General features: G+C 64.2%; 2 protein-coding genes across 2 annotated transcripts in view; both read left to right on the top strand.

The window, feature by feature from the left end:
* Positions 1–1,389: 1,389 nt before the first annotated feature.
* On the top strand, positions 1,390–12,957 carry KLHL30 (kelch like family member 30). Its single transcript, XM_040450497.1, has 8 exons — positions 1,390–1,467; positions 3,356–4,187; positions 5,466–5,598; positions 7,313–7,399; positions 8,141–8,296; positions 8,974–9,162; positions 10,077–10,222; positions 11,578–12,957. Exons 2-8 carry the CDS (start codon positions 3,414–3,416, stop codon positions 11,827–11,829), a joined length of 1,737 nt encoding a protein of 578 aa, XP_040306431.1. The 5' UTR covers positions 1,390–1,467; positions 3,356–3,413; the 3' UTR covers positions 11,830–12,957.
* A 7,148-nt stretch (positions 12,958–20,105) lies between these two features.
* The window catches only part of ERFE (erythroferrone), a 7,730-nt gene continuing 3,401 nt past the window's right edge, over positions 20,106–24,434 (top strand). Inside the window, exons 1-3 of the mRNA XM_040450336.1 lie at positions 20,106–20,418; positions 22,615–22,737; positions 23,331–23,554. Of these exons, the coding sequence (XP_040306270.1) occupies positions 20,233–20,418; positions 22,615–22,737; positions 23,331–23,554 (533 nt within the window). The 5' untranslated portion in view covers positions 20,106–20,232. The remainder of the gene's footprint in view (positions 20,419–22,614; positions 22,738–23,330; positions 23,555–24,434) is intronic.

Genomic DNA, 24,434 nt, shown 5'->3' with positions numbered 1-24,434 from the left:
GCTGAAGGCTGGGGGGAAATCCTGGGACTATCTGAAGCAGGAGCAGAGGCAGGCGGAGCTGGGGTGGGCTGGGCTGGGCTGGGGAGGGAAGAATGGAATCAGCAAGCAGGAGTGGGCAGAGTAGGGAGCACCTTGCGGACTGGCGATTAGCTAGTCAATCAGGGCAGTAATGTGTGTAACAACTGAGTTCTCAACTAGTCTGCACGCATCGTGAGAGCAGGGACTGGGGTCCCCAGCTCACAACCTTCTCCCCAGCAGGTGGCAGGGCCAGCAGCTGTGCTGGCAGCACAGGTGTCATCCATCCAGGAATCAAGCTGTCACGATCCCCTGATGCCCTTGAGAAGTTGCCCGACTTTGCCAGGAGCGAGGGCTGTCCCACCGGGAGCCACCTGGGCCTCTCTGCCCCGTAACAGCAGCAAGCCAGTCCCAGGGAGGTAGCAGGAGGCCTCTGGCGAACCTGGCCCTCCCCTGACCCTGCACATCCCGCACACTGCACAACGGTGGCTGAAGGAAGGAGGGGTGACAGGCGGACCCTCACCTGGCCACCCCAGGCCGCGGGCTGCTCTCCCTGCACCTGCGGGTCCTTGGCTGGGAAGTTCTGCTTTGACCACTGGCATGAGAGATGCCCAGAGACCCCGTCTCAGTGGCCCAGGTCCCGGGCCCAGCGGAGAAGCAGACTTGAGGGATTCCCCGGGGACCATCGTGAACAGAGCCGCAGGGGAGGCTGCAAGCCGCCGCTGTATTTTTAGATGACCCCATTTCTTAGCCATCTTTGGCTCTCACAACTCATGATGACACCGGGGCTGCCCCAAGGCCAAAGCCGTGATATGACCTGGAGCCTCTGGATCCAGCGTCCCTGTCACCAGCCTGGCGGAGCACTCAGGGATGCCTCCTTACCTCTCCGGGCACCACTTTAACCACCAAAGACTTTCCTACCACCACCCTGGACCCCGAGTTCTGAAAGCCTTTGCTCACGAGCCTGCGTGATATTTACTGTCCCCCACTGGGAGGTGGACAGAGGCCACTGGGGTGCCTGTCAACGACCATTGGAGAAGCCAGTACCTCCCAGGCCCTCCTGCCTCCCAGGCCCTCCTGCCACCCAGGCCCTGAGCTGGGGCCCCCATGTGCCCCTGAGTCCCTCACACAGGCTCCACTGTCCCCCTAGAATGCTTCCTGCTACGTGTCCTGGCCCCCGGGGCCCGGGGGACCTCAGCCTTCCTGATGTGGCCAGTGTGGGCTTTCAGAGCAGACGGCCTGGGAGGAGCGGGATCTCTCCCCCCCCACCGGCCTCTCCCTCCCTCCCCTCCCCCTCCCAATGCAGACAGCAGCTAAAAATACCCCTCTGTCTGTCCCCACGTGGTGCCCAGCCCAGCCCAGCCCAGCCCAGAAGGCCCTCCGTGCCTGTCGCTAGCTGGGAAGTCCTATTCTCCGTCCTGAGTTCTTAGAGGTCCGGGGGCCGACTGAGAGGTACGATCCAAGGGGCCCTGGAGGGTGGGCACCCCGGGAACAGGAGGTGGGAGGTACAGCAGGAAGCAGCAGGGGAGGGTGGGCTATGGTGACATAGTCTGCTCGGTGTAGAGATCACAGGGTCGGAGAGAGACCCCCCCAACCTGGTCAAGCTGGGCCCCTTGGGTTGTGGTGAAGTCTCAGCTGTCACACTCCCCTCCGTGTCCTGGCCGGAGAGGTGGGCAACAGGGAGGCCGGGTGACACCCTCCAACGGCAGCCAGGACCCCCGTGTCTAGTCACTGGCCGCAACTGGCTTGAGGCCCTTTGCTGTCCTGTCCGCTCAGCCCTCCTCACTCCTGGCCTGGACGGGCACCAGGCTGAGGCTCTGAGACTCTCCAGAAGCTCCCACCCGTGTGTACTGAGACCACAGGGTCACAGGCGTCAGCAGACCCAACGAAAGCCCCACGAGAAGGTGGCCCCTGCGGCGGTAGCAGCTGGCCACAGGGGACACAGTAATGATGGGAATGTGAGGCCTGGGGACAGTGGCTGCGGGCTCATCGCCTGTCCTCACTGGGCTGGAGAGCCTCCCTGGAAGGGGGTCAGGCAGGACGGGTGCTGGGCGGGGCCCCTGACCTGTCCCGTCAGGCTTGAGCCCAGCCTGGTCCCCTAGGTGGGCTTCCCGGGCACTGCCCTGCTCTGTTGGGGCACTGGTGTGGGGAGGGGAAGGGCATTGGGCTCCCACCATGGCCACGGCCACGGCCACAGCACCAGAGCTCGGTAGGGCCCCCGCCCCTTGGCACCCACAGTTCATGCTTCTCTTTCCCGGAGTTCGTTATTTTGATCACACATCGAAGCAAACATTTGGTCCGCAGAGACGTCTGGTCGGTCTCCTTCCATTTATGGCTCTGGAAGGCGCCCCCTGGTGGACAGACCATTTCCCAGGGGTGCCGCTATTTTTGGTTGTAGGTAGTGCTGGGCAAGATTTGGGGCAGCTTTCTCGGGGTGAAATGTCAGAGGTACGTAAATGAATATACACACATAATTAAATAAGCCCAGAAGTGGATTTGCCGAATCAGATGATATAAACACCGATTCGACATCGCTCTCCGGAATGTTCCCCTCAGTCGTGTTTGTCTTTACCAACCTACACCCCAGGACCTGTAACCTGGGGGTTCAGCGCATGGGCTGAGCCTGACTCCCCCACTCCTAGCTGTGTGACCTGGGGCAAGTGACTTGCGTCTCCCCACCTTTACCCGGATCCTAATAGCACGGACCTCACAGGGTTGCCGTGCGGCCTGGCCATGGGGAGCATTGTGTCAGGGTGCACACGGAGTCCCTCTCCCCCCCAGACTCTGGATCTTCACTCCAGAGAACAGGGACCAAGGTCGCCCAGCAAGGTCACGGCAGGCCGAGACTCCACTTGCCTATGGACAGTGAGGATCAGTGGGGCAGGGGAGCTCTCGAGTACTCTCATCACCATCCCAGCAATGTCCGATTTGGGAGGAGAGGAAGCCACTTGGACGTGGGGGGGCCACAGGGATCCCATCCCCATGCTCCGGGAGTGGGGGGGGAGGCATCTGTTCCGTGCAGCCCAGAGCTGTGGAGGGGTCAAGGCGTGGCTCTTGCTGGCCTCGTCCAGCCCTGATTGCCTGGCCACGGTTAGGTCTCGGGCCCTCTCTGAGCCTCAACCTTCTCGCTGCAGAATGGGACTAACACAGAGCCCTGCCTCGCAGGGCTACGGGGCTGGATCAGGCGAGACGCCGGGCCAGGCGCTCGGCACACCGCTGGCGCTCAGTGTTTGTTGAAGACAGAAAGGACTGACGGTCGGCCGGCCGGCCAGTCGGGTGGGCGAGCAGGCGGACGGACCTCGCCCTGCCCCGGCTGACCCGGCCCTCTTTCTCTCCCCAGGGTCTCGGGGGGGTGGGGCCCTGCTCTTCTTCCCCGTGAGTGGGTGGCACTGGCAGCCATGGTGCGGAACGTGGACGACCTGGACTTCCGCGTGCCCTCGCACGCCCAGGACGTGCTGGACGGCCTGCAGCGGCTGCGCTCCCAGCCCAAGCTAGCCGACCTCACGCTGCTGGTGGGTGGCCGGGAGCTGCCCTGCCACCGCGCCCTCCTGGCGCTGAGCAGCCCCTACTTCCACGCCATGTTCGCGGGCAACTTCGCCGAGAGTTTCTCGGCTCGAGTGGAGCTGCGGGACGTGGAGCCCGCCGTGGTGGGGCAGCTGGTGGACTTCGTGTACACGGGCCGGCTGACCGTCACGCAGGGCAACGTGGAGGCGCTGACGCGCGCGGCCGCCCGCCTGCACTTCCCCGCCGTGCAGAAGGTCTGCGGCCGCTACCTGCAGCACCAGCTGGACGCCACCAACTGCCTGGGCATCTGCGAGTTTGGGGAGCAGCAGGGGCTGCCGGGCGTGGCCGCCAAGGCCCGGGCCTTCCTGCGGGAGAACTTCGAGGCCGTGGCCCGGGAGGACGAGTTCCTGCAGCTGCCCCGGGACCGGCTGGCCACCTGCCTGGCCGGCGAGCTGCTGCAGGTGCAGCCGGACCAGAGCCGGCTGGAGGCCCTGCTGCGCTGGGCGCGTCACGACCCTCAGGCCCGGGCCGTCCACCTGCCCGAGCTGCTCAGCCTGGTGCGCCTGGACGCCGTGCCCAGGCCGCGCGTGCAGCACCTGCTGGCCACGGAGCCGCTGATCCGGGGCTCGGAGGAGTGTCGGGTGGCCCTGTCGCAGGGTCACGACGAGGCGAGTAAGGGGCAAGGAGGGGAGCCCCGGAGACCCCGCCTGGGAGGGGATGCTGGGGACAGGCGCCCTGAACCTCGCAACTCTGCCTGCCTTGGGCTGATTACCTGTGAGCGCACCTCTGTTCGGTGCCCCGTGCCCCTGTGTGCCCCCCCGCCCCCGGACGTGAGGGGAAGGGGAACCCAGGTCTTGTGATCTTTCACAACCCCGGTCGGCACCCACAGCTTGCGACAAGCCTGGAAAGGGACCTGAGGCAGCATGGGGAAGGCCAAAGCTGGGCTGATGGCATCGTGGGAGGGGTGGCCGGTCAGGGAGGGCTCTCCGGAGGAGGCAGTGTCTTAACTGGGCCTTAGAGGAGGGATAGGAGTTGGGGAGGAGGGAAAACAAGCCGGGAAGACCGCACAGCTTGGGCACAGCAGCAGGCCCCCTCCTGCCCCTTAGAAAGCTCTCGAGCATTCGTGGCGTCCAGGCAGTGAGCATGGCAGGCAGGGCAGTTCCTGACAAAGCTTCAGACCAGGGTAGGACTGCGACAGAGAGCTGATGAGCTCGGGGCTGGCGGCCCGCTCGGGGCCCGGCTCTGGAGGACTCCTCGGGAGCCAAGTCTGGGGACAAAGATGCGGCTCAGGCCAGGGTCAGGGTGTGGGGTGCTACCCTCAGGCACCCCCGGGGCACAGCGGGCCGGCCCGGAGCCCCGCCCCACTAGGCGGTCGCCTTGTAGCTGCTGGCAGTGGGCAGTCTGGGCCTTCTGTGGAAGGGGCCCGAGAGGCAGGAGGGCCCCGGGGGCCCCGGAGCTCTGGGCAGTGGCTTCTTACCAACCAGGGTGGAGCCATTCCCGCGTCTCCCGCCGGGCCAGGGTCATCCCGGTTCGGCACGCGGCACGCCCGCCCAGGGGAGGGTCTGGGGACAGAGTCGGGTTTGGCTGCAAAGATGGGTGCGGGGACGCCTCTGGAAGGCACGTGGGGACTTCTGGAAAGGAGGGGCTCCCAGGTCTGGGGCGCACATGCACCTGCTGGCCCGCGTCTCTCCTAGTCCTGAGCGCTTGCCTTCAGCCCTGGGGCCGTGGCAACCACGTGCGTGTGCACATGTGCTCGCACACGCACGCACGCACGCACACACACACACGCACTGAAACGCACATCACCCCACACAGGTGCCCTGACACGGCTGCCCCACCAAAGTCCTGCCTCCGAAGAGGCCACTGAGGCCCGAAAGCACCTGGGGGCCCCTTGCACGGGGAATACGGTCACCTGCTTCTCTAACCCAGCCTTCCCGGCCCCACAGGCGCTGCCGGGCCTCCCGCAGAAGCTGCAGGAGGTTCTGGTGGTTGTGGGCGGGCGGGCACTGGAGGATGAGGAGGGGGCCGAGGAAGCCACCCCTCACGGCAGGAACTTCGCCTTCTACAACACCAAGGCCAGTGAGTACCCCTCACGCTGTCCCCGCGGCCGACGTCAGCCACTCGTGTCCACCTTGCAGGTGGAGGGAGCGAGGTGCACAGGGGCCCGCCGAGTCCACCTCCTGCTGTGCCGGGGCCTTGCGGGGCGGGGGGTGGGGGGCTGCAGGAGAGTCTAGAGGCCGTGGTGGGGGCAGGGGAGGCTGACAGTGGGGACACCGGGGCCCCCTAACCCTCCGGCCCCGGCCCCCAGCTTTGGTCTTTTGGGCCCCGGAGCCCAAGGTAGAAGCTTCTGCCGCGTGGGAGGATGGCCCCTGGCCTGCGCGCCCAATGGAACCCCAGCCCCAGGGGGAGGGTGGGCGGCCGGGGTGCAGGTGGCCTGGAGGGTGAGAGCCCAGGGGCAAGGGCAGCTCACACAGGTTCTAATTCCAGCCTTAGGGTGGGTCACCTCACCTCATCTGTGAAATGGGCTCCTCACGTGGTTGGGCAGCGGACCCAGAGGGCAGGGACTTGGCCCCTCCTGCCCGGGGCCCCATCACCGGCGGGGTCTCTGCAGGGGCCACGCTGGCCCTGGGAAGCTCTTCCAAGAGCTCCGACGAGGGTTGGCTGGTGTCCTGGGGCCGCTGGGCCAGTCGCCAGCCACCGACGGCCATCAGTAGCTGGCAGGCTGGAGGCAGTGTGAGGCCGGCTGGCCCAGGTCAGGGGCTGACGAGAGGGGATTTGGGGGCTGACGTCAGGAGATGAGCTTTGCTGGCTCTGCCCGGGGGCAGCTGTCCCTCCAACGCCAAGGGAGGACGGCGGGGGGCACGCTGGCAGGCAGAGGCCTGGTGACTGCTGGGCAGAGTCCCCACCCCAGGGTGACACACACATGAGTCAGGGGGACACGCAGTCCCTGCCCAGAGGGCAGGCGCCCGGCAAGGCCCAGAATTCTGCGTGTCTTCCCAGGGGACGTCGCCGAGGCCTGGGTCTCCCTCAGAGCCTTCCACAAGCACCCAGAATGTGTCCGTTTGGACATTCCCACACTATCTCATTTTTATCTTTCCAAAGCATTTTCTCATCTCTTGCCTCAGTTTACCTCCTGTAGCTCCTTGGAGGTGGGTCCAACGTGGGTGCAATTACTGTCCCTCAGTCATGGTGACGGTAATCCTAACAGGTACCACGTGTGCCCTGTGACAGATACACGTGGTCAAAGATAGTCCCCGGGAGGTGGGAATCACCCCTAGGCTACCGAGGAGGAGACGGAGGCTGTGGGTCACCCGAGGCCACACAGCCTGTGCACAAGAGTTGGGGTTTGGACTCACACTGCCTGCTGCAAGGCCCGAGTCCGATCCCCTAAGCCCTTGCGTAGAGACCCCCTAGTGACCGGAGATTGGGCGCTTTGACCCGTCACCCCATCTGACTGAGGAGGGACCCAACCCAGGGGCCAAATTGTCCATTTGGGGTCAGTGAGGCCACCTGCAGGGTCAGGGCAAGACCCAGCTTCTGGAGCCTGAGCCACCTCCCGCAGTCCTGTGTCCAGTCGGGGTGCCGGGCGGGCTCCAGGGGGCGGGGTGGGGAGGAGGGGGCCGCCGAGAGCCAGGCCTGGCAGGGGCACGTGGGGGCCCGGGGTGTCGTCCCCTGCCCCTTGCTCGTCCCGCCCGTGAGGGAACATCCCCGCACCCACTGAGGGGCGAGGGGGGGCCCCAGCAGGCAGCGAGCTCGGCTGCCCTGACCCCCCTGCCTGCCTCTCTTCCTCCAGAGAAGTGGATGGTGCTCCCAGACTTCCCCGACTACCACAAGTGGGGCTTCTCCCTGACGGCACTCAACAACACCGTCTACGTCACAGGTGGGCAGGCGCGGCTCCCGGCAGGTGTCGCTGGTGGGGGTGACGCCAGTGAGAACCGGCCCTCCCCTCCCCTCGCGGGGCCCCTGGCCGTCCGGTCAAGACTCCCGCAGACACTCCCACGACGTGAACACGAAGAGATTTAAAATCCACGGGCCATGGGTGCAAAGAACCGTTCCGTGTTCTGCCGGACGGAGACCCAGGGAGGCTCTGCTAGGAAGGAGCTGTGTGATGGGCAGGAGGGTCGCTCTGTTCTTGTCCATCTTAGAAGTTGGGGGCCCGTCTAAAAGTTGGTTGGGGAGGGGCGCCTAGATGGCTCAGTCGGCGAAGCGCCCGACTTCGGCTCAGGTCACGGTATCGCGGTTCGTGGGTTCGAGCCCCGCGTTGACAGCTCAGAGCCTGGAGCCTGCTTTGGATTCTGTCTCCCTCTCTCTCTGCCCCTCCCCCGTTCACGCTCTGTCTCTCTGTCTCTCAAAAATAAATAAACACTAAAAAAAATCTATTTTAATTTGGTTGGGGAAACAGCTTTCACGGCTGAAGGTCTGAAACCACTGATCTCGTCTCCGCTACTTACGGGGCCTGGAGCAATCCGTCCAAGTCACACAGCTGGACTGCGCCACCCCCCGTCCCGCCCCGCGCCCAGGCCCCGCGTGGGGAGGACACCGGACCCTTGGTAGCCAGCACCCACCGGCCCGGGGACCCCAGGCTGGCGGGCGCCTGAGCCCTCAGAACTCTCTCCTGCAGGTGGCTCCCGGGGCACCAAGACAGACACCTGGTCAACCACCCAGGCCTGGCGCTTCCCTCTGAAGGAGGCAGCCTGGAAGCCAGTGACACCCATGCTGAAGGCCCGCACGAACCACGCCAGTGTGGCGCTCAACGGGGAGATCTATGCCATCGGCGGTAAGGCCTCCCTCTCCGTCCTCCCCGGGGCCACCTCCTGCTCCGTGAAGTCCCTGGGGTGACGAGACCCCATAGTGGTCCCCCAGCCTTGGCTGTCACCTTTGATTCCACCACGCCCCCAGCCTGAGCACTGAGGCCCGCCTCGTCCCTCCTACCCTCCAGAGCTGTGACAAGGAGTCACCCCAAGGACCCTTACAGTTAGATAGATATTGGAAAAGACAAAGACTGCGGCCAAGAGCAAGAGTGTCCCAAGGCCTCTGTAGGTGACAAAGCGGTCCTGAGGCCCCTCCTAAGTGCCCCGCCTGTCCTGGCCCAGCAGCCAGGCCCCAGAGCAGAGGGCCCACACAGTTCCTGAGCCCGGGGCAGGCGGGGGCAAATAGGAGTGGCCTCGCCCCCCCCCCCCCCCCCCCCCCCCCGTGCAGTGTGGAGTCGAGGGTCACTGGGTCCAGGTGCCCATGCCGCTTGATGGTATGGCCCGGCCCGGGGCAAGTGCCCTCGCCCCTCAGAGCCTCGGTTCCCTGTCTGTGAAATGGGGTAAGTCACCCGCCTCACGAGGCCAAGCCCTTCCCCTCCCGGGATGCTCCCCGCCGCCTCCGAGAAGCCCCCAGGCCTGCATTTCCGGGAACTTTCCCTTGCCCCTCGCCCCTTGCGGCCCTGACCCCCTCCCGGCCCGACAGGGACCACTCTGGACGTGGTGGAGGTGGAGAGCTACGACCCCTACACAGACACCTGGACGCCCATCAGCCCGGCCCTCAAGTACGTCAGCAACTTCTCCGCGGCCGGCTGCCAGGGCAGGCTGTACCTGGTGGGCTCCAGCGCCTGCAAATATAACGCCCTGGCCCTGCAGTGCTACAACCCTGTCACAGGTAAGGGGCACGGCACCCAGGCGCCCGGCCACGCAGGGACACTCCTCGCGTGGCTGGGGGGTGGGGGGTGGGGCGAGTGGCAGGGGACAGAGGCGGGCAGCCACAGGCCCCCCTGCAGGCCACAGTCCCATCTCGGCGAGCCAGAGGGCGGGAACCCCGGAGACGGCGGGGCCAGGGGCGCAGGGAGCAGGCAGCCAGAGGCCTCTAACAAACGGTCACAGCCCCACCAAGGGGTGGCTGTGACAGCGGAGGAAGGCGGGGGCCCCGGGGGGGGGGGGCCGGGAACCGGGGGGGTGGGTAGCCCGCACGGAGCCACAGCCCCGTGCCAGTCGAGAGGCGTGGAGGCGGGGGGCTAGGTGGTGGGGAGCCCATCTCCAGGCCCTGGATGCTGCCCGGCCGCTGCGTCTGCCCGGAGCTGACCTCACGGGCCAGGAGCGGTGGCCCGGACCCACAAGTCCTGGTGGGCGCCTGCTTGGGCTCTGGACTCCGTGCCAGGGTTTGGGCCCCAGCTGGGCTCCCTCTGGCTCGGTGGCCTTCCTGACCCTGGCTCTCACCCTCCGTTCTGTCCTCTGGGTGGTGGAGATGATAATAGGACCCGTTTTGTAGGGTGGGTGTGAGGAGGATCCCAGGGTCAGGTGGGACCCCCAGACTTGGCCGACTGGGTGGGAAAGAGGCAGAGGCCCCGGGGCCCAGGCAGGACGGTGGGGGGTGGGGCGGCAGCCAGGCCAAGGCCTCCGAAAGCCCTCGAGCCCCTCCTGGGGACCTGAGGACAAAACTCTGCAGAGCCCCGCCCCCAGAGGGAGAGTGGGGCTTTGGGAGGAGAGGCCAGCGGGGGTCCACGCCCCGCAGGAGGTCTCCGGGACCCGGGGAGCGGCCGCCCTGGTGAAGGTGGGCCTGGTGCCGTGTCCCCGCAGACTTGTGGAGTGTGATCGCCTCGCCCTTCCTCCCCAAGTACCTGTCCTCGCCCCGCTGCGCCGCACTGCAGGGGACTCTCTACCTGGTCGGTGACAACACCAAGAAGGTCTACGTGTACGACCCCGGGGCCAACCTGTGGCAGAAGGTGGGCCTCAGCCTCACCTCCCAGGGCAACACCCCCCCCCCCCCCCCAAGACTCTCGACACCATGAGAGCGGGCCTGGGGACGGTGGGGCTGGGGGGTGTCACCACGGGGGGCTGACCATGAAGGGAGGTAAGGGGCCCGGATTCCAGGACAAGAAAGCCCAGGACCGGGGGCTCCCGGTCACCATGGGTGCTCCGTCCCCAGCGTGGGGTGGTCTGTTCTTCTCGGGGAGCCAATCCAGGCTCAGCCAGAGGTGCTTCAGGGACGGCTGTGGCTGTCCTGGTGCGGGCCAGGCCCGGGAGGGAGGGTGTCCCCCACCCACGGGGGTGCAGGGACGGGGATCCCTTGGCTGCGGGTAAGCTGGGAACAGCCAGCTTCTTGGTGCCCCGCTTCCTTCCTTGCTGCCCGCTCCTCTTCTGCCTCGGGGCCCAGGGCATCTCAAGCCCCGGCCTTTCTCTGTGTTCCTTCTGGAGAAAGAGGAGGGGCGGTGCCCAGAGCCATGGCGGCGGCCTCAGCCCCAGCGGGACACCCTAGGCCCACCGCACCTGCCTTGAGGTCCTCGATCCCTGGAGGCCCGAGGAGGTGGCACGCCCTCCTGCGGCCACCCCAGGAGGGCTGGGCGGGCCGGCCGGGTGACAGCAGGGCCCCTGCCCTCCTGCCGCCCGCAGCTGTCCCCTGGCGTCAGAGCTCAGCTGACCGGAGGCCCCCATTACAGTGCAAAACAGGTGCAGGGTGGGCCCTGCCAGGCAGGCGCTTTCTTTCTGGGGCCTCCCAGCTGGGTCACGGCCCAGGCCACCGATCTGGGGGCATCCCGGCCACGAAGGGCTCTGCCTCGCCCTGTCCCGGCCCGGGGTGGCTGCCCATTGTCCTCGTGTGGAGGCCACAGACGGGCCTCTTCCCTCCCGCCCACCCTGGGCTCCTCCACAAGGGCCCTCGTGTCTCTCTGGCTTCACGAGCCCTGTCCAGGGCACCCCTGGGGCCTCACCCACCCGTCCCCTCCAAGAGAGCAGCCATGAATCAGAGGCCCGGCCCGGAACGTGCTGGGAGGCAGCTCCCGGCGCCTCTAACACCCTGACTTCAGATATGAGTGACTTTGGGCCTAGGGGACCAAGGGGCCCGGGGACGTCATCCTGGGCGATGTGGGCCGGAGAGAGAGCACGGGCGGGGCAGTCTGGGGGTCCCGGGGGGAGTTACGGGGAGTCTGGGTGAGGTCCCAGGTAGCAGGTGTGCCGGTGTCCTGGACAGGGTGCTGGCCGTCCTCCCTGCGTGTCCCCCGTGTCCCACCCCGGGGGCACTCTGGCCACCGTCGCCGCCTGCCTGCCCGCCCGCTGGGCACTGACCGCTGCCCACCCACAGGTGCAGTCCCTGCACAGCCTGCACGAGAACGGTGCGTTGGTGCCGCTGGGTGACACGCTGTACGTGACGGGGGGCCGCTGGCAGGGCGTGGACGGCGACTACCACGTGGAGATGGAGGCCTACGACCGCGGGCGGGACGCCTGGACCCACCACGGCGCCCTGCCCCGCCTCTGGCTCTACCACGGGGCCTCCACCGTCTTCCTGGACGTGTCCAAGTGGACCCAGCCATTCAGCCTCACCCAGGAGCACTGAGCAGCTCTGGGTCGGACGGGGGGTGGGGGTGGGGTGGCGGCTGAGCCCCCCACCCAGGGGACAGCCCCCCGTCGCGTGTTGCCTATTCAGCTGGTGCTGCCGGGCCCCCCCAGGGCTCGGGCCACCAGGGACATCAGAGGACACCGCAGCCGCCCCCCCAGCTCCGAGCTGACCAGCGACGGGGCTTTGGGCTCTGGCCCCCCCCACGGGGGGGGGGGGGGGGGGGCGAGAAGCGGCCATCCTGCCCTCAGGGCGTCTGAGGCCTCAAAGGAGCCGAGGGGCCCGTGGAAGCACGGGGAGGGCCCCCGCGCTCTCCAAATGCTGCCGCCCCAGCCGTGTGTCCGGCCGTGGCTTCCGGAAGCCACATCACAGAGCGAAGGATCCCGGGGTGGGGTCTACGCCAGGCATCTGTGGGCCTGCCGCCGCCTGGCCCGCAGCTGTGTGACCGCAGCCGGCAGCTGCCCGTCTCTGGGCCTCAGGCTCCGCATCCGTGGGGCACCGAGAAGGGAGGAGGCCGGGCATGGGGCCCGGGAGAGAGGGTCCTCTGCCAGTGTCGGGGCTGAGGGAAGACACAGTGAGCAACGGCTTCCCCGGAAGGTGAGCAGGAGGGGTGCTCTCTGGCCAGGAATCCCCCGATTTCTTGGGGTGGTTTGCTCCCGTGATGCATTGAGAGTTCCCAGAAGACCCATGAGGGGAAAGGTGGGAGTCCTGCAGGGACTCCGGGGGATGCCTCTCGGGCACGGTGGTGCCCTGCTCCCAGTTGGCCTCCTGAGCGAGGGGAGTGCCTAACGGGCTCCTGCCAGCCTGTGCTGTGACTCAGGGTGCCTCAGGTCTGCCCCAGGCGCCTTGGGTCTGACCGGGGTCCCACGTAGAGCTGGTTCAAGCCTCCCTGCTCCTTCCCACTGGTCCTTAACAAGGTATCACACTGAAGTACTCTCACTGGGTGCTCAGTGGCCCTCCCCCTTGGTCACAAGCTTCATCAAGGGACCCAGGACTACAAGTCGGGGTCCTAGGTCCAGCCTGGCTCCAGCCCTGGCACTGACTGTCTGAGGTCTGGGGAGCCCCCACCTCCCTCTGGACCTGGGTTTTCTCTTCTTTTAAATTAAAAAAAATTTTTTTTTTCATTTATTTTTGAGAGAGAGAGAGAGACAGAGTACGAGTATGGGAGGGTCAGAGAGAGAGGGAGACGTAGAATCTGAGGCAGGATTCAGGCTCTGAGCCGTCAGCCCGGAGCCCGACGTGGGGCTCGAACTCATGAACCACGAGATCGTGACCTGAGCTGAAGTTGGACGCTTCACCGACGGAGCCCCCCAAGCGCCTCCTGGGTTTCCTCTTCTTTGAAACCCACTGGGGACGAGAGGGGCCTCTGACATCCCTGGGTTCTGAGGAAGAAATCCCTGGGTCCCTCCACGTCCACTTTGCTCCCAGACCTGGTCTCTCATGCCCACTTCTCGTGGGAGGATTGAATGTGTCTCCCAGGGCTTAGGCAGAGCTCCACCAGCTGACTGGGTGTCCTCAGAGCCGGGGGTCCTGCTCCCTCAGAGTGGATGCAAATGAAGACGAAGTTTCTGGCACCCTTGAGTCTCTCCACACGAAAATCTTCTGAAATGTTTTCTGAACAGTTATTGAAGACAGCCACGCACTCTTTCAAAACAAAGACTCAACATGTCAAATGGACTTTTTTTTTTTTTTAAATCACAATTAGGTAGTCGGAAGGCGGTATCTTAGAATAAGGCCCGCTTCTGCTCCCGCACACCTCATGGCGATGCGGGGAGGCACCTGGGGTGGGGGCGCACATCCCACTCCAGGGCCCGGTCCTCGGCCCGCTGGTGCCAGACCACCCCTCATCTGATCAGCTGCGCTGCCCCTACACGGAGCACCTGGGTCAGGCCCATCGTGTCCTCAGGGTCACAGGAGGAAAGAGATGACTCTTGGAATCGAGTAATGGGGGACATTTTCACAAAGGGCTACTTCCAAGGCGTAGGCAGGCTGGAGAGGCTCCCAGCGGGGGGGTCCAGCAACAGTGGGGAGCTGTCACCTGCCCTCTCCCCCCGGGGACATGGGAAGGAGCAGCCACAGCCTCCAGCTGGAGAGAGGGAGGTGCCAAGGGTCTGGGGCCTTTGCTAAAGGAACGCAGCCTGTACCATTGTCCCTTGTGGCCCAGCGGGGACCAAGTGGCAGGACAGATACGCCGACCTCACTCTCTTTCCTGCCTCCCGGACTCCTGCCGGTGCCTCCCACTGGCCAGATCCAACCAGAATCAGAGGGAAAACGGGCCACTGGCAGAGAGCAGATGGAGACAGGGCACCAGGATGGGCAAACGGATTTGCCTCACAGGAACTGAACATTCAAGGGATCCTCACGGGAGACAGACACTAACATACATTCGCACGAGGAACGTCTGCAGAGCAACCCAAGCCATCTTCTTCTCTTCCTTGGAAAACAAGGACACATCGGTTTGGGGGCCAGTATGGACTTCCAGAAAGGAGAACGGATAACCTTGGGACATGTGCAAAAGCCCACCAAAGTCTCAGGCCCACAGGAATGAGAGCACCTGTCCTGCCCCAAAGAGCTCATGTCTGCCCAGCGGGTGCACACTTGTCTTTCTCACAGACGGTGTTGGGTAAACTGAGACTCCTCAGCAGCCCTGAGACTTTGGTGACCAAAGAGTGCTACACAGTGCCCTCAGTGGCCACCAACCCAGGCCCAACTCCCTTTGGTTCCCAGATGAGCCAGGGTCCATGGACGCTTCTCACCACTTCCGCTGGACTTGGGTTTTCCAGTATCTCGCAGACAAGACCCTCCTGTTATTGAGCATCTTTCCTGTACCAGGTAGGGACGGTGACTGCTGGAATCAAGCAGTTGACAGTCCCATGTAAATATCTGTAATAAATGAAGTGATCCAATGACACCTCACTGTGGTCAATTCAGACCTCTACCCCAGTTGGTCGACCAGTTGGCCTGGTGGAAAGTATGAATTTTGACCAGGAATCTGTGACTTAAGAAGGGTGGTCGCAGGGGCGCCTGGGTGGCTCAGTCGGTCAGGCGTCCGACTTCAGCTCAGGTCATGACCTCTCGGTCCGTGAGTTCGAGCCCCGCGTCCGCCTCTGTGCTCACAGCTCGGAGCCTGGAGCCTGTTTCGGATTCTGTGTCTCCCTCTCTCTCTGCCCCTCCCCCGTTCATGCTCTGTCTCTCTGTCTCAAAAATAAATAAACGATAAAAAAAATTAAAAAAAAAAAAAAAAAAGAAGGGGTGGTCACAGCCACACAAAACGTGAGGCCGTCTGCTCCTCCGGGGCCATGTCCTTCATCTTTGGTCCCCAGTGCCACTCAGCCGGGAGTGTGGCTACTGTTGCTGCGTGCAGGTGATTCCCCCAGGCCCCTGGATCATGCACACGGGAGGGTGGCCAGGCACGACGTCGATTAATTGCAGGAGGAAGTGGGCTGCAAAGAGAACCTCCCTGCTTGGAATAAACACCCCAGGAGCCAGTGTCACTTCCCCAAAGCTAATCGGCTGTCCCAGGGCTCTTCAGGGCCAGCAGCTGGGGTTATTGGATCGCAACCACACGAATGTAATTCTTCTCACAATGGCAAGACAGAGCCACCAATATGTACCCTCTTACATTAAACTCGAAGGTGAGCTAGGCTGATTTTTTAAGTTAATCAATTGAAAACATGGAAACGATGAGCAGAAAATACACCAAGAAACCCTCTGGGTGGAAGTGAGAAAGACCAGACCTTCCCTTGCCAGACCTAGGCGGCCCACGGACCTGTCCAGGATTGCGCGGCTTACCCCCAGCACTTGACCCATGCCTGGCATGTAGCGGGGAACTGAGCAAATGTTCACTGAATGAGCTGCTGACCCCAGGTCGTGAAGGTTAGACCTGGACGAGTGACCTTGGCCCAGTCCCAAGATCTCAGCCTCAGTTTCCTCATCTGTGCAATGGGGGTAATCACACGATTCGAGCATTAGATGATGTCATGTGTTTGGAAGGTTCCAGTAAACAGCAAAGGTCACCTTCCTGGACATTGGGAGGCCACACAACAAGTTGACTTCAGGCTCCCACTGTTTTCGGGGGCAAAGGGAGCTTTTATTCCCATGACTTCATCGGCAAAGGTCCTTCCTTTGGAGGAAAAGAGAAGAGTGAGAACAGCTTGACTGCAGCAGTCTGATGGGAAGCCAGGGCTGAGGCCGTGACATGAGGGCCCAAGAATGAGGATTAGGTTTCAGCCAGGCATGAGGGCGCACGGGGGAGGCCACCTCGGGCTCCGTCTGGGCCCCCTTCTGTGCCCACTCATTCAGTACTTCCATCCTGAGACCCATTACCTCAGCCCCAGATGCTGCCCCGGCTCTGAACCCCCGGGCTGCTGCCGCGAGGGGGAGAGGGGGGCTGGGGGACAAGCTGTCTGGTGCCACCGGAACCTGTTTCTGGTGCTCCTTGACCTGGGGGAGTCTTTGCTGAGGCCTGCCCTCCTCTGAGCGGATTTCACTCCCGAAATGTGACCCCCAGAAACAGACAGGGAGCCCCACCTGCAGGCCCCATGCTCTGCGTTCCCCCGCCCCAGGGCCAGGCTGTGTCGTCACCTTGGGACGGTGTCACGGGAGCCTGCACCAGCACCAGAACCGATTTGATTTGGGCCCTCCAGCAGGGCCCATGACATCACTAGGATTGTTCACTGTTTGGAAAAATAACTGGGTTTCACATGGCAGCTGTCCTCCAAGCTGTCCTCCAAGCCCTCAGGCGGGCTGGGGCTATCCACTGGGAGGTGGAAATGAAGTCACGTGAACATCTTAGGGACCCCACGCCCCCAAATGGATCCCTCCATTCCCAGGGGTCCCTGGCACTGTGAAAGGTACACAGCCAGAGCCTCGCCTTCCGTGGCATCAGGTGGGCCAAATGGCACCCGGCCCTGACAGCAGTACGCCTCACGTCCCTGCAGACGGGATCCAGGCCAGCAACCAGCAGTGGGGAGCCCAAGCAGCCCGGCCTCCGTGCTGAGGCCACCTTCCTCCTGGCCTTGGCTTTGTCTGCTCATCCCTCACGTGTGAGTGGGATCCCAGACAAAGGCTCGGGGGCAGCGGCCACTATGCCCGCTCTACAGAACCAGCAAACTGAGTCTCAGAGGGATGAGTGCCTAAAGGCCCCATATGTGCCTCTTCCAAAGCCACATATGACGTTTGCTCCAGGTGGCCAAGCAAGAACCAGATTTGCTGAGCAGACCCACTGCCGGGTCTGTCCTGTGCTCCCATCATGCTCTGCCACATGACAAGGCTTGGAGCCTCCGTCTTCACGCAGGTCTGAGGACAGCCCCCCGTGATGTGGTGCTGATGGCCCGGGCCAGGGACCCTCACCACCGAGGCAGCCTGGAAGGCAAGCAGGCTTCCCTCACGGCCCCACACGGCACCCACTGTGACCTCAGCTCACCCTAGAGCAGCCCCAAGGGCATGTGTCCCTTAATCCCAGCTCGCAGGCAGGGAAACTGGAAGGAAACTCCAAGAAGCTCCAGGACAGACCAGCCACCCGCCGGGGGGGGGGGGGGGGCAAGCCAGGGCTTGAACGTGGCCTCCAAGAGGTGTCTCTTTCCTCCCACCACACAGGGCTGCCCCCCACAGCATTCTACCCACCACCCAAGTGGGGAGCGCTCCCTGGGTTCAAGAGTGGCCAGCCACGTGCGTTTCCCTGGCCTTCCCTCGCAGCCAGAACCCCGTGGGCAATCCCCACCTGTGCTACCTGGTTGTCTCAGGGAAAAGACAGGGCCACGCGTTCATCCATAACCCGCAAGCTCATCACGTAGCTCCAATTTCTCGCCATCCAGAATTGGAAGGACCGTAATGGGCAAAATTTGTGGCTGTGAAGATGTGAGCACGCCCAGGGGGCGAGAGGGCCCGGCCCCACCCCCAAGCCCAGGCTGTGTGTCCCTGGGCAGGCCCCTCACCTCTCTGGGCTAGTCAGTGCGGGCCATGAAAAATGGACGAGGTGCTGGGTGTGGGCGTGCTTTTTCAGAAACAGGAGACTGCAGGTTTCGGCAAAGAGAACACACCCCACGTTTGGCGTCCAGTGGTCCCAGATAAAGTCTCCCCCCCGCCCCCCCCCAGAAATGAAAATGATCAAGATTTTAGTAGTGGACTCCGAGGCCCGTGTCCCAGCACAGACAAGCACGTCATTACAAAGTTCTGCACACCCAGCTTCTTAACAGACTTTCCTCGTGGGACCAGAAATGAGAACCCACCCGAGAAATGCTTAATCCTTTGAAGGCTTTATAATAGCCTCCACTGATTCGGGAGCGAATGTCCTCGTTAGTGACAACACTGCTGAATGTTTGCAGAGAAAATAAGGCCGTATATTCTGTTAAGTACATATCATGCAAGCCAGTATCTCTCAATTGTCTTCTGGAGCATCTGTAATTTCTATAGGAATTTCCATTCTTCATTCTGCTGAGAAATTTGTTTTTTCAAGATTAAAGACAGAACTTTTCTGTTGTAGTCTTAATTTGCCTCTGAAAGATATCCTCACAGAATAAGTCTATGGGACACACTGACCCCCGGGGAACACATTCTCAGGGTGAGGCAGGGTATTTTTTTTTTTGTTTAAACCCTGTGACCCCCCCCAAAAACACCCCAATTCTACCACCATATTCACATCCTACAGAAAAAGAGGCAGAATCACAGAACGATGAACACCGAATACCAGGCTTTTTCTAAAATATGAACTATTTCCTGTGTTCCCCACTCCCCCCAGCCCCCCTACCCCTTCCCTGTCTGGTGTAGAAAACCAGCCACCAAAACAGGGCATGAGTGGGGGGCTCCTGATTTAGGATTACCCACGATCCCTCCCCCGGGCTAGGGAGCCACCGACTGCCACACTCTGTGAAATAGGACAGGGTGAGGTTCAGAAGAGATGACCCTCGGTGGGGGCAGACCTTTGCAAGGTGCAATCGTTAGCTGCGTCTTCTCCCACTCGTGAACAAAGGACACTGTGTGCCCACCAGGTGCAGGCACTTCGGTGCTATTCCCATGCCCTAACCTGCCATGGGGAGACAGAAAGGCAATGGGCATGGAAGGGAACAAAGCAGCCCAGAGGGGATGAGGGAGCTGGCTCTTTTCAGGGAGGAGCCTGGAGTTCAAGCCTGCAGGATCTGGTGCCCCATGCCAGCAGAGCCCTGTGCCTGGCACTGGAATCTAGCCCCCACACCTGGCTAGGTCACCAGAGGGCTCAGGCCTCCCAGCCTGGGTCTAGGTGCAACCATATCCGTGCAGGGTGGCTGCCCCAGGTTGTGGATTCCCCCCCCCCCCCCCCCCCCGCCGTGCCCCTGCACCGGGATGGGGAAGGACAGCGCACTCTGAGTTTAGGGCATCCTAGCCATGGGCAGAAGGCAGCGCCAGAAGCGTAGGATCCCCACCAGGGAAAGAGGCACTGGGTAGGGTCTTTGGGTGTCGTCCCCGCTCCGGTGTACTAAACCTATGTTGGCAAGGCCTGGACCTCACGGGGCGCCACCTGGAATAATGGGGATGGGATGCCTCGAGGTCCCCACAGACCATGCACGGAATAGACAGGGATGAAGGGATGCTCCCAGGCTCAGAGGAGGGAAGCGACCCGGCTCCCCCTAGAGAAAAGGCTGTCAAGACGACAGAGGGTCCAGGGCCAGAAGAAGGGGCACCCAAGCCCCCCTGAGAAGAAGAGCTGGACAGCGCAAAGGAATGGCCCCGGGGCCTGGAGATGGAACGCAAACCCGCTCGACAGGAGGGGGCGCTCTGGCCAACGCGAGCGAGGCCTCCCCCTCCGCCTCGCCTCCCCGCGCCCCTGTTCGTCCCCGTGGTCCCCTCCTCGCACCTCCAACCCTATGCCGCGCCCCCGCCCGCACACCCTACTCTCTGTACGCACTCCCCCCCGCGGCCCCCCGCCCCCCCCCCCGGCCCCCGCTCCCCGTTCCCCCCCCCCCCCCCCCCCCCCCCGCTCCGCCGCGGTCCCTCCTCCCCTCTCCTCACCCCTTCTCTGCACCACCCTCCTGGCTGCAGCGCCCCTTCCCCTGTTTCCCCCTGCTGCGCTCCCCCCACCTCCAGGGCAGCGCCCACCGCGTCCCCGCGCTGCGCGCGCGCGCACACAGGCACACGCACACGCACGCGCATAGGCACAGGCACACGCATTCGCACACAGGCGCGCGCGCGCGCGCACAGGCACACGCACCGCGCTCGCACACAGGCACACGCGCGCACAGGCACAGGCACAGGCACAGGCACGGGCGCGCGCGCACACCCGCTACAGCGCGCGCCGGGCCCGGCAGGGGGCGCAGGGCCGTGACGCGCGAAGGGCGAGGCGGGGGATTCAAGCGCGTTATAAGGCGCGGAACGGGAGCGCGGTCCCCGAGACGCCGCGCTCCGAGCCCAGAGGGAGTCGCCGCCCGCATGGCCCCCGCCCGCCGCCCCGCCGGGGCCCGCCTGCTCCTCGTCTGTGCGGGCCTGCTGGCCGCCGCCGCGGGCTTCGTCTCCCCGGAGCCCGGAGAGCCCGCCGAGAGCCGCGCCCGCCGGGAGCCGCGGCCCGGGAACGAGCTGCCGGCGGAGAACCGCGCGGGGCCGCCCGCCCGCCCGCCGGTAAGACGCCGGACCCCCTCGGGCCTCGGTTTCCCCACCCGGAGCGCGCACGTCCCTGAGATCCCGGGGAGGGGTGGGGGCACCGAGGGCAGCGCGGCGTCGCGGGCGGAGACCGGGGCTGGCCCGGGCGTCCGCCTTCCTAACGTGCGGTGGAAGCGCGTGGCCGGCGGGGCTCCGGGAAGACGCGGGGAGTGTGGACGCGGCCCCTCCGCGCGGACCGGCGCCGGCAGGGCCAAACTTGGCCGGGACTTTGGGGGTAGTTCTGCGGCATTAAGGGCAAAATTCCACTGGCTCCGCGTGAACCGCTTTTTCCCCGGGGTGGGGGCAGAAGGAAGTTGGGAAGTGGGTAAAATGTAAATAACTCGACCGGCATGAAATTGGGAAGCACCTATTTGTGAAAGTGTGACCGCCGCTCCCCGAATTTACTAGGCGCAGTTCTCTCTGAAAAACAACGAAGAAAGTGCTTCCCTTTGGTCTGGGGAGCGTGGCGGGGGTGGGGGCGGTGTGTGCAGGGCCCCTAATGACCTGCGGCTTCTGGCCCTGAGGGGATGATCTTGAGCTCGGCCCTGCGCTTCCTTCTGAGGGCAGCGCACAGTGCCCGGCCCCGAGGGTGGGAGGAGGGGACTTCAGAGGAGCCCTCAGCGCTGGGCTTCAGCTCCCACTTGGTGCCACCAAGGCCAAGGACACCGCCTCCAAAGAGGGTGGTGGTGGCAGCCAGCGGGAGGGCTCCCTGGGAGGAGCCTCCCCGAAGTGCTTCTCCCACCACTGGAAGTCAGGAAGGCCAACCCCACCCAGACCATGGGTCACGCTTTCTGGAGAAGGGTGGCCAGGTGTCAGGATACAGTCACCTGGAAGCAAGAGGCCTGGGTGCTCCCAGGAGGGGTTCTGGCCTCGGACTCTGTTTGTGGGGCCCACACGGGACCAGAGGCTCCCCCACCTCCTTTCTGAGAGCCTCTCACAGCTGGGGACCCCAGCGGGACAGGACAGCTGCCTGCCACCCACCCACACTGCCACGGGCCGCCTCCCCCCGCCCCAGGGTGACTCGCCTCCACCTGTTTCTGCCCCCCCAAACCAAACTGGGGTCCGAGTACTGGCCCAGCTGGGAGGGTCAGCTTGGCACGCCCGTCCAGCCTCTGTGGAACCCTCTGGGCACGCGTTCCCGACGAAGGCAGAGCGAGGCCGTAAAGTGGAACCCGGTCCTGTGTCCACGGTGAGCAGCTAGTAGGACGGCACCTCGCCCGGCCCAGGAGGCCCTGGGCACTCTGAGCCCTTTCTCTGTCCAACCCCAGGCTCTTCTGACACGGGGGGCCCCTGTCCCCACCGCTGCACACTAGCTCCCGAAGGAAGGCCCCAGGCCCTGTGGAGTGGCCAGGAGACCGCCAGCTCGGTCTCCGATGACAGGTCCTGGCCAGCTCTGAGACCCCGGCGTCCTCCCTTCAGCCACTGTTATTGGCTTGTGACCTCATCTAAGCCCTTGGGCCCATTTCCTTCCCAGCTGGTGGCCTCACCTGGGGCCAGACCACCTGAGGCCCACTGGCCGATGAGCCAAAGGCCTCTCCCCAAAAGGCACCTCCTGGGATTTTGCTCCGTGTCGGCACTGGTCAGAATGCAGCATGCACAGGAATGGATGTTTCTAGAATCACCCCTGTCGTTGTTCTGGAGGTCCTGAGGAGCCTGAGTGGTGTCACTCCGCATTCATAACAGATCAGTGCTAGGCCGCCGGGCCTCCTAACCGTCCCGTTCTTGTGCTGTCAGCTGCCATAACCCGTGTCCCTGGCACTCCAGCGGGGGCCGCACAGGGGGCCCTGGTGAGCACAGTGGCCTCCTCCCGAGCACTTTTGAGCTGGCGGGCTCCCAGGGAGCTCCTGTGGAGGGAAGCCGGAAGAGGTGGGCCAGCCAGGCCAGGATTCTCACCTGCTCGGTGCTCCGCGGCCCAGGCCCTCTTCTCCACGGAGCCCAGGCTGCAGTGCGGCCTGGTCACCCTCCCCGTGTCAGGAGGGCGGGAAGCTCGGGCTGGGGGCTACGCTGGCTTTGAGGACACCAGTGTTGACAAGGACCAGGCCCCGAGGGTGCGGAAGGCCCGTCCTGCGCACGGGGACATCCTGAAAAGTTTCCTGTCTGCTTGGGGGGGGGGCGGCGCCCACTGCGGGAGGCAAACCGGCCTGACGGCTGGCTGTGTGGCTGGCTATGTTCCAGGAGCTCCCGGCCGAGGGGACACACGGCATCGAGCCCAGGGATGCCTGGATGCTCTTCATCAGGCAGAGTGATAAAGGCGTCAATGGCAAGAGGGGAGGCAGAGGCAAGGCCAAGAAGCTGAAGGTGAGCACGGGAGCTCCAGCAGCGTGTGTGCGCGTGTGTGTGTCCTGGGGGAGTGTGTGTGTGTGTGTGTGTGTGTGTGTGTGTGTGTGTTGGGGGGGGCCCGTGGGGAAGCGGGGGGCCTCCACCTGCAAGGCCTTCCCTGCACCCCCGGCCCACCACCATCACCCCCTTGCCCCCCTCCGCAGCCCCACGGGCACACCCCGAGCAGTGCCAGCGAGGACAGACCCTCGCCCTTGGCCTGGGGTCGGAGAGCACAGAAAGTGCCAAGCTGGGGCCCCGGGTGACCCGGAATTTGAGGCCTGTTGCTATCATTTTTCGTGCACCCCTGGAAAGCCAGGCAGCCCCCTCAGCGACCCCCTTTCTCTTCCATCTGTACCCTAGGGAGGGAGGCCTGGGCTGGCCTGGGACGGCCGTCCGGGAGGGTTGTAGTCAGGCTGGACTGACACACCCTGTGGTTCCCAACAGGTGGGGAGCCTGGGGGCCCTGGAGACTGCGGGGTTCCCTGTCTCATTCCTTTTAGCCCGAGACCTGGCACCTGCTCTTGATGTGTAGCTCACTAGACATGTCTCCTCACTGCTGAGGTTCCTTTTCAGCTTGGCTTCCCAGGGCCCCCGGGGCCCCCTGGTCCCCAGGGCCCCCCTGGCCCCATCATCCCACCTGAAGTGCTGCTGAAGGAGTTCCAGCTGCTGCTGAAAGGTAGGGGTGCGCCCATGTGGACACGCACCCTTGGTGTGAGTGGGGCCGGAGGAGGGTGTCCTGGAGGAGGTGGCTGGGCATGCCCGTGTGGACCGGCCCTCGAGGAGGCCCCTGCTCTGTGACAGGGGGGCTTGGGTGAGGCTGAGGGTCGGGTTGGGGGTCTGGGAGGAGCGTGGTAAGGGGCAAGCTTCGCAGGGGAAGGAGGACTTGGCCACTCGGGGACCAGCACCCTACCCCATCTGGGATTGGGGCCAGGCGACCCGTACCCCCAGAGTGGGGACCATCAGTGAGGGATCAGAGCTTCTTAACTTTGCAAAGTGCTCCTCTGATCACAAAGCAACCATGGGGATTTGAGACTCACCCCAGGCCCTGGACTGAGACCCCAGCTTCTTCCCCTTGATCACTTGTGTCCCTGCCTCTTTCCCTGGCAGGTCTCAGCTGCTGGTCAAGAGCCCCACGGGAGGCAGGGAGGATAGTGTCCTGGGCAGTCCAGGGCGGGGTGGGGGGGGGGGGGGGGGCCGGCGGGGCGGTGGAGCTGTTATGTCCGGGGGACAGCCCTGCATTTGGGCAGCTGCTGAGTCCTATCTCCCAGTGTCTTCCAGAGTTCACTTTATTATGACAACTATTAGGAGAGCCTTTCCTCCCCTTCAGCTGCTATAAGCGGAGAAGACAGGAGTGGGCAGGGGGAGGCGTGGGCAGGATGGAGAGGTGAGGCACCAGAACCTGGGCGCTGGGTTCAGTGAGTCCGCCCCGAGCTTCCCGGTAGCCAAAGTAAGAAGGGAAAACAGGAACAGCCGCGGGCTCGGGAAGCCACGTTTTCCAGGCCCGGCAGGCGGCGAGGGGGTCTCCCGTGGATCCCGGAGCGCGGGCGCCGGCGCGTGGGGCGCGTGCAGTCGGTAGTGGATCCGGGGCAAGGGTCGGGGACGCGGGCAGGTGGGCGGGCGGCGCGGCCACCGCTCGCTCTGTGCCAGGCGCGGTGCGGCAGCGGGAGCGCGCGGCAC

This window comes from Herpailurus yagouaroundi, unplaced genomic scaffold, assembly GCF_014898765.1.
Source record: "Herpailurus yagouaroundi ecotype Mexico unplaced genomic scaffold, PumYag 202, whole genome shotgun sequence".
Taxonomy (NCBI): Eukaryota; Metazoa; Chordata; class Mammalia; order Carnivora; family Felidae; genus Herpailurus; species Herpailurus yagouaroundi.
This window is presented reverse-complemented; position numbering and strand designations above follow the sequence as displayed.

Excerpts from the sequence above, each read along its gene's own strand:
- KLHL30 (XM_040450497.1), top strand. The coding sequence starts at position 3,414 with ATGGTGCGGAACGTGGACGACCTGGACTTCCGCGTGCCCTCGCACGCC. Across the intron at positions 4,188-5,465 it reads TGTCGCAGGGTCACGACGAG|GCGCTGCCGGGCCTCCCGCA; the intron begins GCGAGTAAGGGG and ends CCGGCCCCACAG. Across the intron at positions 7,400-8,140 it reads CAACACCGTCTACGTCACAG|GTGGCTCCCGGGGCACCAAG; the intron begins GTGGGCAGGCGC and ends TCTCTCCTGCAG.